The sequence below is a fragment of the Caretta caretta genome, chromosome 14, assembly GCF_965140235.1.
Source record: "Caretta caretta isolate rCarCar2 chromosome 14, rCarCar1.hap1, whole genome shotgun sequence".
NCBI classification, from domain to species: domain Eukaryota; kingdom Metazoa; phylum Chordata; order Testudines; family Cheloniidae; genus Caretta; species Caretta caretta.
The window spans coordinates 401,047-416,779 of record NC_134219.1 but is presented as its reverse complement, the minus strand read 5'-3'; the positions used below and the strand labels follow the sequence as shown (position 1 = coordinate 416,779).

The 15,733-nt window shown below is 45.7% G+C and overlaps 2 protein-coding genes across 4 annotated transcripts in view; both read right to left on the bottom strand.

Annotated features, from left to right (window-relative positions):
• Window positions 1-1,496, bottom strand: part of DUS1L (dihydrouridine synthase 1 like) — a 28,962-nt gene extending 27,466 nt beyond the window's left edge. Inside the window, exon 1 of one of the 3 annotated variants that reach the window (XM_048817790.2) lies at window positions 1,390-1,496. The gene's annotated coding sequence lies outside the window, so the exon portion shown is untranslated. Of the gene's footprint in view, window positions 1-671; window positions 925-954; window positions 1,169-1,389 lie in introns of those variants that run through there. The other 2 variants (XM_048817787.2, XM_048817788.2) reach the window with 2 other exon arrangements.
• A 6,958-nt stretch (window positions 1,497-8,454) lies between these two features.
• The window catches only part of FASN (fatty acid synthase), an 85,088-nt gene continuing 77,809 nt past the window's right edge, over window positions 8,455-15,733 (bottom strand). The window contains exons 37-42 of the mRNA XM_048817782.2: window positions 14,619-14,807; window positions 13,639-13,866; window positions 12,989-13,209; window positions 11,554-11,652; window positions 11,195-11,446; window positions 8,455-10,207 (exon numbers count right to left, since the gene is read on the bottom strand). Coding sequence (XP_048673739.2) covers window positions 10,070-10,207; window positions 11,195-11,446; window positions 11,554-11,652; window positions 12,989-13,209; window positions 13,639-13,866; window positions 14,619-14,807 — 1,127 coding nt within the window. The 3' untranslated portion in view covers window positions 8,455-10,069. The remainder of the gene's footprint in view (window positions 10,208-11,194; window positions 11,447-11,553; window positions 11,653-12,988; window positions 13,210-13,638; window positions 13,867-14,618; window positions 14,808-15,733) is intronic.

The following is a 15,733-nucleotide window of genomic DNA, read 5'->3' as shown; positions in this document are numbered from 1 at the left end:
ACATGAGGTGAAAAGCCTGACTCTCCTGCCCCATGGCCAAATGTGACCGGCAGGAGAAGACTCCAGCCAGGGGCTTAGAATAAGAAAGTTCTGAAAAATCCTGTGACAGCATATGAGAGTGAGGATGAAATCACAGCAATAAAATTTGTTTGCAGTGATGTAACTTTGTTGATCCCAGAGTGAGAGATGTGGTAGGTGAGTTAATTGTCTTAGGAATAAAACTGTAAAAGCAGGATCAGGTAAGCCATGGTTAAAGAAGAATCAGAGCTAAAGAAAGAACAGCTTTGATCCTATAAATTTGGTGTGGGTTAGACACTTTGAAGCTTTAATTTCTATTAAATAAAGAAACCTTTTAAAGTAGAGAGAGCTTCAGCACAGCAACATTAAAATCAACAGAAGAAGGGATTTGAGGCTGTTTTTAATATTTGATTTTCTTGTGAGGTAGAAAACAGACTGTCACAACAGTAAAGAACATCTCAGAAATGGCTTGGAATCCTCTGGCAGAACCCACATTTAAAGGACTAAATAGTTGACAGGAGTTAGTGTTTTACTATTTTATTTGCAAAAACATAAAAAGCACTAAAGATGTAAGCACCTTTTGGACCCATTAAATAAAGCAGCAGGCTCTTTAAAAACAGGAAAAAACAACAACTTTAAGTCAAGATCCTTACCCTCAACATTCAGTCTCCCCTCCCCAAAACCCTCCAAAAACGATGGGTCGTGCAGTGTGCCCATAAAGACCAACAGATTCGGGTGATTTCGGACCAAGGGGCGGGGGAACGTGAATCTGAAAGGCTGGGATAGCTCATGGAAAGTGTCCCGCCTTAAGCACTCCGCTCTCAAAGGGAGAGCGCCAGCCCGAGCGCCTCCACCGACCCCGGCGGCACGGCACGCCCCGGGGCGCGGGTCTCTCAGGTCGGCAGGTCTTAGGGCTTCCTGGAAGAACTGCAGTACCTGGCACCGGGCAGGGCAGCTCGCGGCGGGCCGCGCACAAGGCCTCAGCAGTGGCCCACGCAGCCCAGGGGAGGCGGCGCCACGTCCCGCCTAGTGCCCGGCCCGGGACACAGAGCCACAGCGCCCCGCCCCGGCAGCCCGGGCTGCACAGGCCCCTGTTCGCTCCGGAGCAGCCCGGCCCCGCTCGTGCCCCGGGAGGCCCGCCGGCGCGGGAGCCCCGCCCACCCCGGCCTCGGTCCCGCGCTGCCCGGGCATGGGGCGGGCCCACCTGCTCCCCGCCCAACCGGACGCGCCCGTCAGGGCCGAGGCGGGCTCAGCACATCCGGGCCCGCCGCCCCGGCCGGGCAGGCGGCGGGGCCGCGCACCGGGGATGGGGCGGTGCCTGCCGGCCCCGCCCAGGCGCCTCGCCCGCCCCCGCCTCGCCCCCCACGGTACCTGCTCCCCGAGCCGCTGGGAGGCTGGAGCCGCCGCCTGCGGGCCGGGACGGGGAGGCTCGGCCCTTGGCTGGGCGCTGAGGCGGCCGGACGGTGCCTCCGCCATCCCGCTCCGACCGGCTCCCCGGTGCTACATCGCACAGGCCCCTCCGAAACCGCGGCGCTGCCCGAAGGGGCCGCGAGGGGAGAAGTGGGGAGCCCCCGGCCCTCGCGCAGCCCGCGGGAAGGGAAGGGGGGACCCGGCCACGGAGGAGCCGGGATGGGGTTCCTCCTCACAGGCACCCCATGAGTGGGGGGGCGTCTGTCTGCCTCGCCCAGGCCGTGGGGGGCGGGAAGCCTTGGGCCTTGCCTCGCGCCCTGCGGGGGCTGGTTGGGTATGGGCTGGGGGGCTGGTGACGATGCATCTGGGATGGGGTGGGGAGACTGGTTTCAGGGCTGGGCTTTGCCACACCCATCCCTGTGTGACTTAACAGGTCTACCCTGTACTTCAGTCCCCTGCTGAGATAGGGCGGCGGCCTTCCTGCTTCCCTAGGGTGTGCGAGGCTCACCCCCGCGAGTGCTGGCGAGGAGCGCAGACGGGGGGGATGAGGGCCAGAGCCGCACCTAGCTAGCGGGAGGGGTTCTGTCACGCACCCCCGAGGAGGGCATGGGTGGGGAAGGGGAGTCTCCCCTTCACACATATGGAGTGGGGGATGGTGAACACTGCCTTACTCCTTATTTGAGGGGACATTCTGAATTTGGTGCCCACAGGATGTGTTGTGTCCCATAATCTCACACTGATGCAGGCATAGGATTGTGTTCCTTGACTTGCATGCTACTGGACCTGGCATTCAGCTGCAGTGCTAGCCCATTGGGGGCCCTAAGCTGGAATATTTTGCCCCCCACCCCCACCACGTACTGAAAAAGCAAATAGGGGCCCTCTTGAGCTGCTCGGGGACCTAAGCAATTGCTTAGTCGGCTTATGCCTAGCACCAGCGCTGATGGCACTTGCCCTCTGACAGCCACCACCAACTGCTATTGCTGAGATTGAGAGGCAGAGGAGTTGTCAAGCACAGGGTCTCGGCAGAGCTTCACCCAGCAGGTGCATCAAGTCTCAGGTAATTGTACCTGGCATATTGCCCTTTTGGGGAAAGGTGGTATTATGTAGGATCAGCTGGTTATTGCTTTCTTTTTGATGTGTCTGTTGGTTTTATTTTCACTCTCCAGTGCTTTGGAGAGTGGGGTGTTTGCATATTTTGTTGAGAGAGCATCAGAAGCTGAATATTCTTTTTCTTGTTGATTAGGAGATACGGCCCTAATCGTGCTCTGCAGTTGTTCAGAAGTCCCTAACCACATATAATATTTGACTGCAGCACTGCATGTGTAGTGTTTCTATAGGGTTTGTCTTAACTGGTGTACTTAACTTCAGAGCATGTATGGGACCTGGCTCCAGACTTAACTCTTGTAGAGGAGGATGGTTTCCTAGCTTTTAAGGCAAGAAGAGACCATCAAGTCTGATCTTTTGCATAACATAGGTCAGAGAACATCCTCCTGTAATCAAACCTAGCTCTTGCGGCTGCAGTAGAGCATTATCTTTTAGAACAGTGATTCTCAAACTGGGGTCCAAGGACCCTAGGGGATCCTTAGAGACTGCACAGAGGGTCCGCAAAATAGTATGAAAAAATAAAAAAATCTCACTGCATGTCTTCCTCATCTATTAAAACAGACAAATCTACTATTTCTGTTTACACAAAACATATGCCATGGTGCATGAACAATGCCGAAATACTCACACTGTGTAAGCATCAACACAAAAAAAAAAATCACTGCTTTGTGACAGCAAATTAGAAGTGACCTCTGTTTTTTTGATGGCTGAGATTTCTTTGGCAGGTGGAAGTGGAATATATTTTTACAGTGAGCAAATTACATTGAAAATGGGTAAGTTTTTAAAAAGTCCTCATAGTAGTATTGCTGGTTGCACTGAAGGAAGCCATGGACAATCCAGAGTTAAGTAGCAAGAAACAAAGAACAGAGAGTTGATAAAAGTTATATTGATTTTATTGAATTTAGTGATGGATGACCACAGGGCATTGTATGCTTACAAATCCTATCAAAGCAATTAAATAAGCAAAGTTGAAACTGCACCTCAGAACAAGGCACCTGGAGTATAAAGATAAATCTAGAGACTTTTTTCAACAAAGGAAAGAATAAAAAAAACTCAAATGACAAACATATCATCGGTTCTGGAAAAGGCTCTGAAAGAATCTTTCTTAACTGCACTTCGGATTGCAAAGAATAAAAAATCCCATACCACTGGAGAACTGATTCTTCCAGCTGCTTTAGAAATGTGTGACATGCTGATAAGCGAAGATTCTTAAGGCCATACCACTTTCTAACAACACAGTTAGTAGGAGAAATGAACTTTCAAATGATGTAAAAGGCCAACAAATTGAAAGGCTACATACATGTGAATGTTTTGCAGTTCAGCTTGAAGAGACAACCAATATTGGTAATGCAGAACAATTATTAGTTTTTGTTATGTTTGGCTGGGGGAAAATTTTGGAAGATTTTCTTTTTTGTCAGGCGTTAACAAAACAGACAACAGGTCAGGAAATATTCAAATTATTAGTTGATTTAATGAAAGCTGAATCGCTGAAGTGTGTTGCTGTTTTCATGGACAGTGCTGCTGCTATTACAGACAATAGGAGTGGTGTTGTAACAAGAATACGAGCCATAAACCTGCAGGTAATTGTAGCATAGTGTATGTTGCATTGCCAGGCCCTTGTGTCAAAGAAAATGGAACCCAAATTACATGATGTGCTAAATTCAGCACTGACCTTTGTGAATTTTGTAAAGTCCTGGCTTTTGATTCACACCTTTTTGCAAAGCTGCATTTAGAAATGGGTGCAGGACATGACAAATTAGTGTTTCATATGAAAGTGCATTGGCTATTTTGCAGCAGAGTTAGAGTTTTTGAGCTTGGCAAAGAGCTGCTGGGTTTGTTTTCTGTGCACAATCCCACAATCATCACAAACTGACTGGCCGAATATGGCTCGTGATGCTTGCATACTTCACAGACGTTTTTAACTTGCTGAATGCACTGAACTTGTCCCCACAAGGGGGTGATACAACCATACTTGAGGTAAGTGACAAGATTGCAGGATTTCAGAAGAAAATAAAGATTTAGAAAACTAAACTGAGCAGTGGAATCTCAGTTATGTTTCCACTATTGACAGCATATCTGGATCCTAACAGCATGACAATTGACTGTGTGAAAGACAGAATTGTTGCTCATCTTTCAACTTTGGCAGAATACTTCAGTGTTTGCTTTAAAAATATAAACATGGAGAAGTATGATTGGATTCGGGCTGTGTTCTCAACTTTTGCTATGTCATCTTGCCATTTGAGTAGAAAAGCAGAACAGGAGCTGCTCGACCTATTGTGAAAATTAAGTTTCAGGAACAAACACCTTGCCAGTTTTGGCTAACTGTTGCTGTGGACTACACAGTTTTAGTTACAGAAGCAATGAAAGTGTTGCTACCTTTCCCAACAACATATATATGTGACAAATCATTCTCTGCCATGACAGCTAAGACGACAAAAAGAAAAGGAGTACTTGTGGCACCTTAGAGACTAACCAATTTATTTGAGCATGAGCTTTCGTGAGCTACAAGCTCATGCTCAAATAAATTGGTTAGTCTCTAAGGTGCCACAAGTACTCCTTTTCTTTTTGTGAATACAGACTAACACGGCTGTTACTCTGAAACCTATGAAGACAAAGTTCAGGTTCGGACTGAAAGTGGAGAATGATTTATGAGTTTGCTTGTCAACCATCACACCAAGGATAGACAGACTCTGCAGTAAGACATGCACACCCATGTCACTGATATCTGTAATTACTTTTATACTCTTTTTCTTAAAGCGGGGATTCTCAAACTTCATTGCACTGCAACCCCCTTCTAACAACAAATTACTACTCAACCCCGGGTGGTGGGGGGAGGCAAAGCCCAAGCCCTGCTGCCCCAGGCGGGGGGGCAAAGCCAAAGGGTTTCAGCGCCAGGCAGGGGGGTCTATAACCTGAGCTCTGCCACCCAGGACTAAAGCCCTTCGGCTTTGGCCCCAGGAAGTCTAATACCAGCTGTCGTGACCCTCTTTGGGATCCTGACCCAGTTTGAGAACCGCTGTCTTAAAGCATTACTAACAGTACATCTTTATATGAAGTACACCTATACTTTTGTCAGCCAGTTTCTCAGTTGGGGGTCCGTGATTAACATTGCATTTGAAAAGGGGTCCATCAACAAAAAAAGTTTGAGAACCTCTGTTTTTAAAAGACACCCAGTTTTGACGCAAAGACTTCAAGTGAAGGAGAATCCACTACACCCTTTTGTAAATTGTTCCAGTGGTTAATTACACTATTAAACAAAATCTGTACTGTATTTCTGTCCTGAATTTATCTAGTGTCTATCAATATATTCTAGTTATTTGAGACCAAGGAGAACATCTTCCAAAAAGGCAACATCACAAAAAAAAAACCAACTCTGCTAGCAGCCCCCTCTTTTATACTAGATAGGGAAAGGTTAATTGTGTTCCTCTTGTTGCCATCAGCTTCAGCTGTATGGACCAGGGAGAGTGTCTCTTTTCTGAGAGGATCCCAGGTAATTTAGGGCTTTGTGTGTCAGAATCACCACCTTAAATTCTATCCAGAAGCCACTGTATGGCTAGTGCAGTTCCCAGAGTGCTGCTGTCACATGCTCGTGGGTAAGTCGTTGTATAGGATGCCATATTCTGCACTAGCCTTAGTTTCTAAGTGGATTTAAAATGTAGCCCCATTGTATTGCAGTCGTCCAGTCTAAAGTATTTATAATACTTACAGAGTAGGTAAGAGTTGTTGGTCACTTCCTCCTGCTACGTATGTGGGTATGCAATAGCAGTCTGCCATACTGTGGTGTCTCACATTAACCTAGCGCACTAAGCAACATAATTATATTTTGGTACATAACAGCAACACTTGTGGCAATTAAAAGAACCTGATCATATAAAGATTATGGTCATATGGAGGCCCATACTCCAACCACAAAAGAGGGTCTTGTATTCTTCTGCATGTGAAAACCACACCCAATGCATGCCCCTTTATTCCCATTCTTGATATCTGGCATAATAAATCACACTTGCTCTATACTCTCCCTTCTTTGAATTGCTGACATAGTTGTTTCATTTTAGTTCTCTAGCTGCTCCTTCAGCATCTCTTGGGAACCTTTCCCTCCCAGACTGTCCCATGTCACATTAAGTACCAGGTGATAGCCCTCTCTTTTTCTCTCTGTACCTGGGCTCCTGTGTACTCCATGGCACAATATGACCAAATTTCACAGCAACAAATAAATTCTGCTGCAATGTGTTCTCGCTGAACTATCTTTCAGTCCCTTTCCTCCTCCCCCAGCACATGACTTAGGCTCATAATTGAAATACTCATTGGTAAGATTTGTTGATGGTTATTTTCAGCAATGATTATTTGCAATAATGGCTTTTCCCCCTTCTATCTTCTTCAGATACAGTTCCACAGACCATGTCAGTTGTGAGAAGGCCAGCTCAGAACCTCGCTCTCCCCATGTGCTAGAGGAAAGGGGAAAGTTCATAGCTGGTTTCAGTAGCAAATTTTTCCAACTGCCCCAGCCTCAACTACTGCACTGTTCTCCACGTAGTTCAGATAACCAGACAACAGTTCTGACTTCCCAACCTTCCATGTCCTGGGTCCACAGAATAGTACAGGGAGAAAGCACTGGAATCCAATTAACTTCTTTTTTTGCGAGTTTGTCACTCTCCCCTTGGAGACTTGGCTCTGGCAGAACTTTCCTCTCTCAAAGAAGCAAGTGTGATAGTAGTACTTGATTTTGGACAAATAAAATACAATAGACATATCCGTTACAGTAGCTCATTGAGAACCATTAGGCAATACAAGCTCTATTAAGTTATTTTTGGCAGACTATTCAGCAGCCAATAAGATAATGGGTTATATAGCAGCCGCTGAAGTTTCGATGTGAAAAAAAAATACTGTTTTGGGATTACAAATGCAAAAACTTTTCCATTTCTCTCCTACAAGATCATGTGTGGCATTGTTTGATAGGTCATTCTTGATGTACTTATTACTAAATCAGTAGCTGCAAGCAGTCTGAGAGGCCATGCACATTTATGTCACTTTAAAAATAATTAGCACACAGCTCCTGCTTTAACTATTGGAAAGGAATTAGCTCTAGCCTTGTCCAGTCATTCAGAACTATGCATTTAAATTGCCGTTGTACAAGAGCAGCACTTGCCTTCAACACAGACTCTGGCTCAGACTCCTGTTAATTTAGCAGTAAGACTGTTTATTTACGAAGTTAGTTCAAGTTTTATCACCTTCCTTCTTCCAGATCTTCAGTATAGGCCATGTCAGTGAGAATTCCCCCCTCCCTGGATCACTGCAACTGCCAATAATTTTGAAACATTTTCCACTGAAATTTCTCTCATTTTGTGTTTTACCTAGCACCTGGATTTGCAAGAATGGTGCTCAGAAATACTATGGCATTCTAGTCCCACACAGGTGACTATGTGATCGACCCACTCTCCTTTTCATTGTAGGGTCAGGGCCTTGGCAATTACAGCCGCCCCCCCCCCCGCCCCCCCCAGTAACATACCCCACCGAATAAGGAAACTAATACTTAACAGCATTTTGCATGGACCAAGTGCTTTACACACATTGTCTAATAAATCCTCACAACAGACCTGTGAAGCAGGTGCTATGAGCCCCATTTTACAGATGGGGGAACTGAGGCAGAAAGCTTAATGATTTGTCCAAAACAGAGTCAGAGCTAAGATTAGGACTTGTGTCCAATGCCCACTCTTAGTTTGGTTACACCTGTCTGAAGTACTAAGATCATGGCTACTGGTTTTGATGTTCCAAAATACCATGCATCTTCTTTACAGCCTTCCAACAATATTTGCCAGCAGAAGTTTTGGAGGGATTTTTATACCAAGAAATGGAAGATTCAGGATGACTAACAAATAAGAAGGCAGGGGGAGGAAGAGGAGAGAGAAAGACAAGCCATCCAGCCAGAGATTAATTCTCATTTAATTTTAGGAGAGCCAACAAGGAAAGGACACTCTCAAGAGCAGCATTTTTACCAAAGGTATGTAAAAAATGAAAAAACAGAACAAGACTGACTTGGAAACGTTTTAAGTCAACACTGTGTTTGCATTTCAAATTTCCACACAAATATTTTATTAAACTAAAACCAGTTATTCAGCCGCCATCCACAGAGGGTGGTTTAACCAACCAAGCACCCACCTCAGAACCTGTGGCAGTCAGGGACATTCCTGTCATTGGACTGCACCAATACCGACAGGATAATCTAGTCGGAGAGCTGGATTATAATGCAGTTCTGAGAGGCACAACGGCTCCAATCTAGTTGATCGTGTTTACTCCCCATGTTTCCTCTGTATCATAGGTACAGCATGAATTCACTGGGTTTTCCTAAAGACAGGTCCAGCATAGCAATAGCAAGAAAAAGGTGTATTGGATTCTAAAGTGTAAATGTCTTTTAAAAAGGTATCAAATCTTTTAAAGTAATTTGCCACTGAACTGATTACTTGGCGAACATGTAGGATTTCCAGTCTCAGTGAGAAGAGGATGCGTGCACACAGTGATGGCCCTAGGCTTAGCTGGCCCTGGTGCTAAATAAGATATGCAGGGGTGTTAGGCAGACAGCTGTAACCACTGCAGAGCTTTGGTTCTGGGAAAGCAGGGGGTCATGAGGATTAGATAATGGTGCTTGTCAATGAGGAACTAGGGAGGGTGAAAGTCCCAGAGTTAATTTTTTCATAGTGTGTATGGTTGAATGGAGAGGCTAATGGTGGGTCAGAAACAAGGTGAAGTGGTAGGTGTACGCTGGGAGAAGGTGAAGTTGCAGGGACCCCAGTACAAGGCCCGTGCAGCCCACACTTAGTATGTGCCTATGGTCAGCCGTGCGAGTATATCAACCCAAGTTACTTAAGGTGCCTAGCACAGCAGCATCTTGAGACCCTCCCTGACCTTCCTTCCCTTCTCTCTCTCTCTTTGTGAAGCAAGGAGGGGAGAGACTGCTGCAAAGATGCATTTTGGTTTAACAAAATTGGCAACTTCACCTGGTAGAAGGAATACAAACTTCCAAGGTATGTTTTGTTTTGTTTAAATTAATGATAAATTAAAACTGGGAAGTTGATGCAATAAATACGTAAAATATTTCAAATAAAAAAAAGTTACAAGAGCCTCAATGGAATTCTATCCAACTTAACTACAGACTGATTCTTCACAGATCAAAAGAAGTCTCCAAAATCAGCTGCAGCTCCCCTCCTTGCTAACTGGGCTTGGTTAATAAGTGCTATCACTTATCCTTTGGAATACTGTTAAGACAACAAAACGATACATAGCACAAGAAAAGAAGTCTACTCCTAAGTTTGTTTTTCATGCTGCCAAAGGGGTAGGAAGTAGCCATGGATGTAGGTCCATGTAGCAGTGTAGAGTGAGTGTCACAACACTGGAGAGAGACATCCATCAGCAGGACTTCCTAGACCTGATTGCAGAGCAGATGGGATGTTGGATTACAAGAAGAGTTTCTTGGGGTCTGTCGTAACAAGGGATATATTGCTGGAATTCTCTCGGCCAGTGATAGAAGGTGAGCAGAAAGGGGCTAACCCTCTCGGACGCTGACCCGGGGCTCTGCTAGTGAACTGTGGATGATCCCAATAATTGACTCAACACCAGCTCCCTCCAAGAAGGTACGGTGATCCCCTTCAATGACATGGACAGATACTTTCCCCTCACAGACCTACACATGGCAAAAAGACAAAAGAAGAAAATTTTATATCCAGAATTCTAAAGCATTTTAGTTCCACATTCTTGCTGCCTTAGCTATAAGACATGAAAGCCTGAGACAGAAGAGTGAGGTTGAAGGTCTCCTGATTCTCACACCTGTTCCATTCTCTGTTCTGACTCTAAAACTTTTTCATTTAAATGCTTCAATGTATGCACAGTTGAGGGCAGGGCATAGGGGGCCAGCACCTCTACCTTGAGCCCCAGTAGAAGTGAATCCATTTTCCCCATCACAGCAAGTAATAAGCTGGTGTAGTTGGCTGGATTGGGAATGTAAACACTTTCAGAAAGATGGCAGTTTTAAAGGATAGTCTCTTGGTGGGTGGGAACACACCCAATGAACTTTCCTTAAGTGCATGATAAAAATCATATCACACAACACACGGTGGGAAGGGGAATAAATGAGAAGTTCCAAAAGGGAAGAGCATCTGGCTGTAACAAGTTTATTTTTAAAGAAGATCTAGAAATTCTCTTCCCCTCCCTGCTGTCCTATATTATATCAAGGGGGAAGAATTTTAAAAAAAATGAGTGCACAAAGGTTAAAAAGCACAGAGGTGTTTTAACTGGTCTCTGCTTCAACCCTGCCCCTACTAACTTGTTTGCAGACTAGTTGCTCTTCAGAGCACGGAGTGCATTTTGGGAACTATAGGAATTAGTGGAAACAACTGTAGGTTGCTGTTAGGAACTGCTTCAAAATTGGAGTGAGACCTTCTCCTAGACCTCAGCCTCCTTTGAGGCTGACAGTGGCCTAGAACCGTGCAGCCTCCTCTTCATGTTTTTTTCTGGGGACTCTTCAGTTCTCAGGAAGAGACAGTTGCATAATTATTGCCCCCGAAGGCAAACATCTTTTGGGGAGGGCAAGAATATGGCTTCCTGCCACTTCCTTCCTGCCCTCCAACTAGGAAAGTGCAGCTTCATAATTGGAGCTGTTCCTTAAACTAACCTCTGAGAGCTTGTAATCTCCACCCAGGCCTTCTTCATACTCGTTGTGGGTCTTTGCCCTCAGTAGCGTCACATTCCCATGATACTTGGACTCCGGCACATACTTGTCAGCAGCCTTCAGTTTGTAGTAAAAGGAAGCAGCAGCAAAACTGAGAGCTTCACGATTGATGTTTTTGTGGCTCAGCGTTATCAGATCCACAGCAGCTTTGACACGAGCTTCCAGGTCTTGCAGAGGCAGAAGAATCTCCAGCAACTGTAGATGGTAAAGAACAATTTACTGCTAAGTGAGGTGCAGCTACCAGCTTCTTCTTGTGTGCAAGAGGCATTTTCCTGTAGCTATAATAAGTGGAGGAACATTACCTTATTGTATTCAGTGCCTGTGAACTGTTGAATGAAGGCACACAATGCTTCAGTCTCTGCCTCAGCCTCATTTCCTGGGGTCAGCTTGGCTCGGTAGCTCTGGAAGAGAGAAAGTGTCACTAATACAAAAAGGGAAGCTCTCTCTTGCTCGTTAGATAAGATACCATAGTACGGTGCTCTGTACTTGACAGCAAGTGACTGAAAAGCTTGGGAGAATCCGAACAGGACAACAAACCCAGAAACCATACAAAGAGAATACAGGTGATCACCACGTGGATGCTACTGGGAGACTGACCAATTGTCAAGATTTTGGGGTCCTTTAGAGAGCTTTACGCCAGCCAGAAGGGAGGATATCATAGAATAATCAAAGTTGGAAGGGACCTCTGGAAGTCATCTAGTCCAACCCCCTGCCCATAGCAGGACCAATCCCCAATTAAATCATCCCAGCCAGGGCTTTGTCAAGCCTGAACTTAAAAACTTCTAAGTAAGGGGATTCCACCACCTCCCTAGGTAACGCATTCCGGTGTTTCACCACCCTCCTAGTGAAAAAGTTTCTTAATATCCAACCTAAACCTCCCCCACTGCAACTTGAGACCATTACTCCTTGTCCTGTCATCTGCTATTACTGAGAATAGTCTAGATCCATCCTCTTTGGCTCCACCTTTCAGGTAGTTAAAAGCAGCTATCAAATCCCACCTCATTCTTCTCTTCTGCAGACTAAACAATCCCAGCTCCCTCAGCCTCTCCTCGTAAGACATGTGTTCTAGACCCCTAATCATTTTTGTTGCCCTTCGCTGGACTCTCTCCAATTTCTCCACATCCTTCTTGTAGTGTGGGGCCCAAAACTGGACACAGTACTCCAGATGAGGCCTCACCAATGTCCAATAGAGGGGAACGATCACGTCCCTCAATCTGCTGGCAATACCCCTACTTATACACCCCAAAATGCCATTAGCCTTCTTGGCAACAAGGGCACACTGTTGACTCATATCCAGCTTCTTGTCCACTGTCACCCCTAGGTCCTTCTCCGCAGAACTGCTGCCTAGCCATTCGGTCCCTAGTCTGTAGCGGTTCATTGGATATGGGGGTGCTAGGAGGCCTAGCCAGGTTAGGACCAAGTTAGGACAAAGCCAAGTTAGGACCCTTGCTTTCAGCAAAAGAACATGTTGGAGGCTTCAGAACCTTGAAACAAGCAGGCTAATTCAACCATTTATTATAGGATATCTGAATCAGCACTTGCATCCCAGTCCCACTCAGCTCATGGAGCACAGCTGCTGTTTTACAGTCATCTACACCTCCTTGCCAGCTATTTTTTTTTCCTGGAAGATGGGTCTGTCAATTTTTTAAAATGGCTCAAGTCACATGGAAGGCTCCCAAATCATGAGCATTGGTGAGACATAGGATGGTCTCCGAAGATTCCCCCGGAATCTCTTACCTTAGTGTATGCTGCCACATAGGAGTGGGACCCATCAAACAGGAAGAGGCTGTTGAGTGAATGGGAGGGGTTCTGCTGATCTTGCAGCTGGGAGCACATTTCAAAGGCTACACAGGCTCCAAAGGAGTATCCTGCAATGCGATAGGGTCCCTCAGGCTGCACCTGCTTTATACAGTCAATGTAATAGGCTGCCAGGTTCTGTATACTGTCCAGGGGAGCAGCTAGAAAGAGGAAGCAAATATGGGAGTTAAGAACAGGTTGAAATCAGAGTGAGAGATGAAATTAGAAACACTCAGCTGCTTTTAAAAGTGTATTTCTATACAGATTATGACACGGGTTAAATCCATATTTCTGACCAAACTAGTAATTGTGCCCCAGGAGCGTCAGTGATGAGCAGAGTCTTGTCCATCACTCTGGCATACGGCCCTCCGTGTGAGAACACACTTCCACATTTAAGCATCTTCTGTTTACACTGACATTTCTCTTTCCCATTTAACTGGGGATGTTTGTGACTTTTCTAAGTGGACTCAGTCATGGGTCACTGAAGCTTGGAGCTCTGCATGCAGAGGTCAGCAACTGAGCCCTCTATGCGATGGTGAAAGCTACCAAGTGAGGTTTAGAAAGTCAAGATGAATAAAGGATGCAGATACCTTTTGTGCACTGGAGTCCATAGCTGGGCATACTGAGTCTGGAGGCAAGTGTGTGGAAAACTGTGATGGATCCTTCGATGGGGTGAATGAGGAAAAGAGGGCGTTCTGTGCTCTGTACCTCATTGAGCCGGGTGATTGTTGGCCCTTCTGGATTCACCAGCAGGTTGTTCAAGTCCAATTCAGGGTGCTGAGCCTGGCCAACTTTCATCAGAAGGGATGGTTTCAGTTCTTTAAAGGAAAGCAGATCAGGAAAAGCCAGTTACAGTCAGGATCAGATTAGTGGGACAGGCAGCACAGCCCACAGAGAAGTGAAGGCTTGTCTGGACTAGCCCTCTTGCTCACTAGATCATTAAATGGCAGTGAGTTTAATCCATGTAGAAATTCAGGCTTGGTGCCTCAGAGGGAATGTTCTGCCAGTATCTTGAGGAAGGGGGACTCAGAAAGGACACTACCTCTTCCCCCACAAGCCTGGCTTTGGATTTTGCTGTTTCCTCTGAATTTCTGCCTTTGTCATTTCCCTGTCCAAACTGATACTGCTGCTAATGGCTAGTTCATGGTTCAGGCTATTTGACGCTAGCTCTCTGCACCTGCATTGCTGACGCGATCTAGGGACCACTGGAGAGCTGTCTGAGCTGTGCTGGAGATCAGGCAGCAGAGAAATGGAGATGGGAGACTAAATAAGCTTCTTTCTCCTGGCCTTGGGTCCTCAATTAAGGACTTTCCTGCCCCCCCCCAATAACTGGCTGGACCAATCCACTGGGGCAGCACAGCAATAAGTGGCAGTGCTATGCCCACTTGTTATTTACAATACTATCAGTTCACACCAGGCCCCATTCCATCACCTGTCACTAAGAGGCTCTCACCATTACTTATTGAAAGAGACAGCATGGGAGCCTGTTTATTATTTTAAAGGTATATGGACCCCCAACGGCTATTCTAGCAACCCTAGTCACCCCCAAGGCCAAATTCAGATGACGTACCCTCTGCTGTTCTAGACTTGGAGGAAAGTTCTCGCAGTTTATTAATTGTAAGTAGCCGAATCTCTCTCATAGTCATGACAATATCGTAGTCCCTCTCCAGGGTCTGACGCACTTCCACTCCCATCAGGGAGTCCAAGCCTAGATCTGCCAAAGAGCTCTCAGCATTCAGACTGCTCACATCACGGACACCTGATGAAAAGAACCAGATGTTTGAAAAACAGACTGATGTCCTTCTACCTTTTGGACTGTTCCTGCAATTATTATTTAACATGGATATTATGATAATGCCCAAAGACCAAGCAAGAGTAGGATATCATTGTGCTAAGCACCATACAAAAAGAGAGCAGCAGATGATCCCTTCTCTGAAGAACTCAATCTAAATAGACAAGAAAGACACAGGATAGGGGATGGGGTATAACACACCAGCAGAATGAATAATGTCATGGCAGCAAATGACATGTTGGTGCCACGATTTTTAATTATTATTAATTTGTAGGTTTACTTAAGAGGAGATCAGCTAAGTGGAAAGAAAAGGGAGAGGAAGAGTGGGTGAGGGGCAAGTGTGGAATGAAGCTGAGGTGAAGAAATGGTGAGGGAGGGGGAAGGATGGAGCAAACAGCCAATCAGCACAGGGCAGAAAAAATCCCATCAAAACCATAGAAAGTCTTATGAATGTCCAAAGGACCTTAGGACCCTGCTCCTGCCCCTTCAACATCTTGCAGCAATTTCTCTTGTCCTTCTCCTCCTTTCCCCATTTAGCATCTTCCAGGGCTCCACCCTCTGTACCATGACTTTCTCTCTCAAACCTCGCTTCTTGGGTAGCCCCATCCACTTCCTTAGGTTCACCCATCATTACCTCTGGGCAAACTTTTCTCAAATGTACTTCACACTTTTGTTAAAGTTCTTATACCTTCATGGATAGTTCACAAAAATTTTGAGCAGAGGATGGTAGTATCTGTTTATGGCAGCACCCATGATGTGCTAGGTGCCAAAAGAGATACCTCAGTTAAAACAAGTTAATTTTAATTAATTTAAGATAGAAAACAGAGCCAAAGCTAAACAGATTTTATGCTATTTTACAGACCACCAGAGAAACTAAAGCATTCATTAGAGGA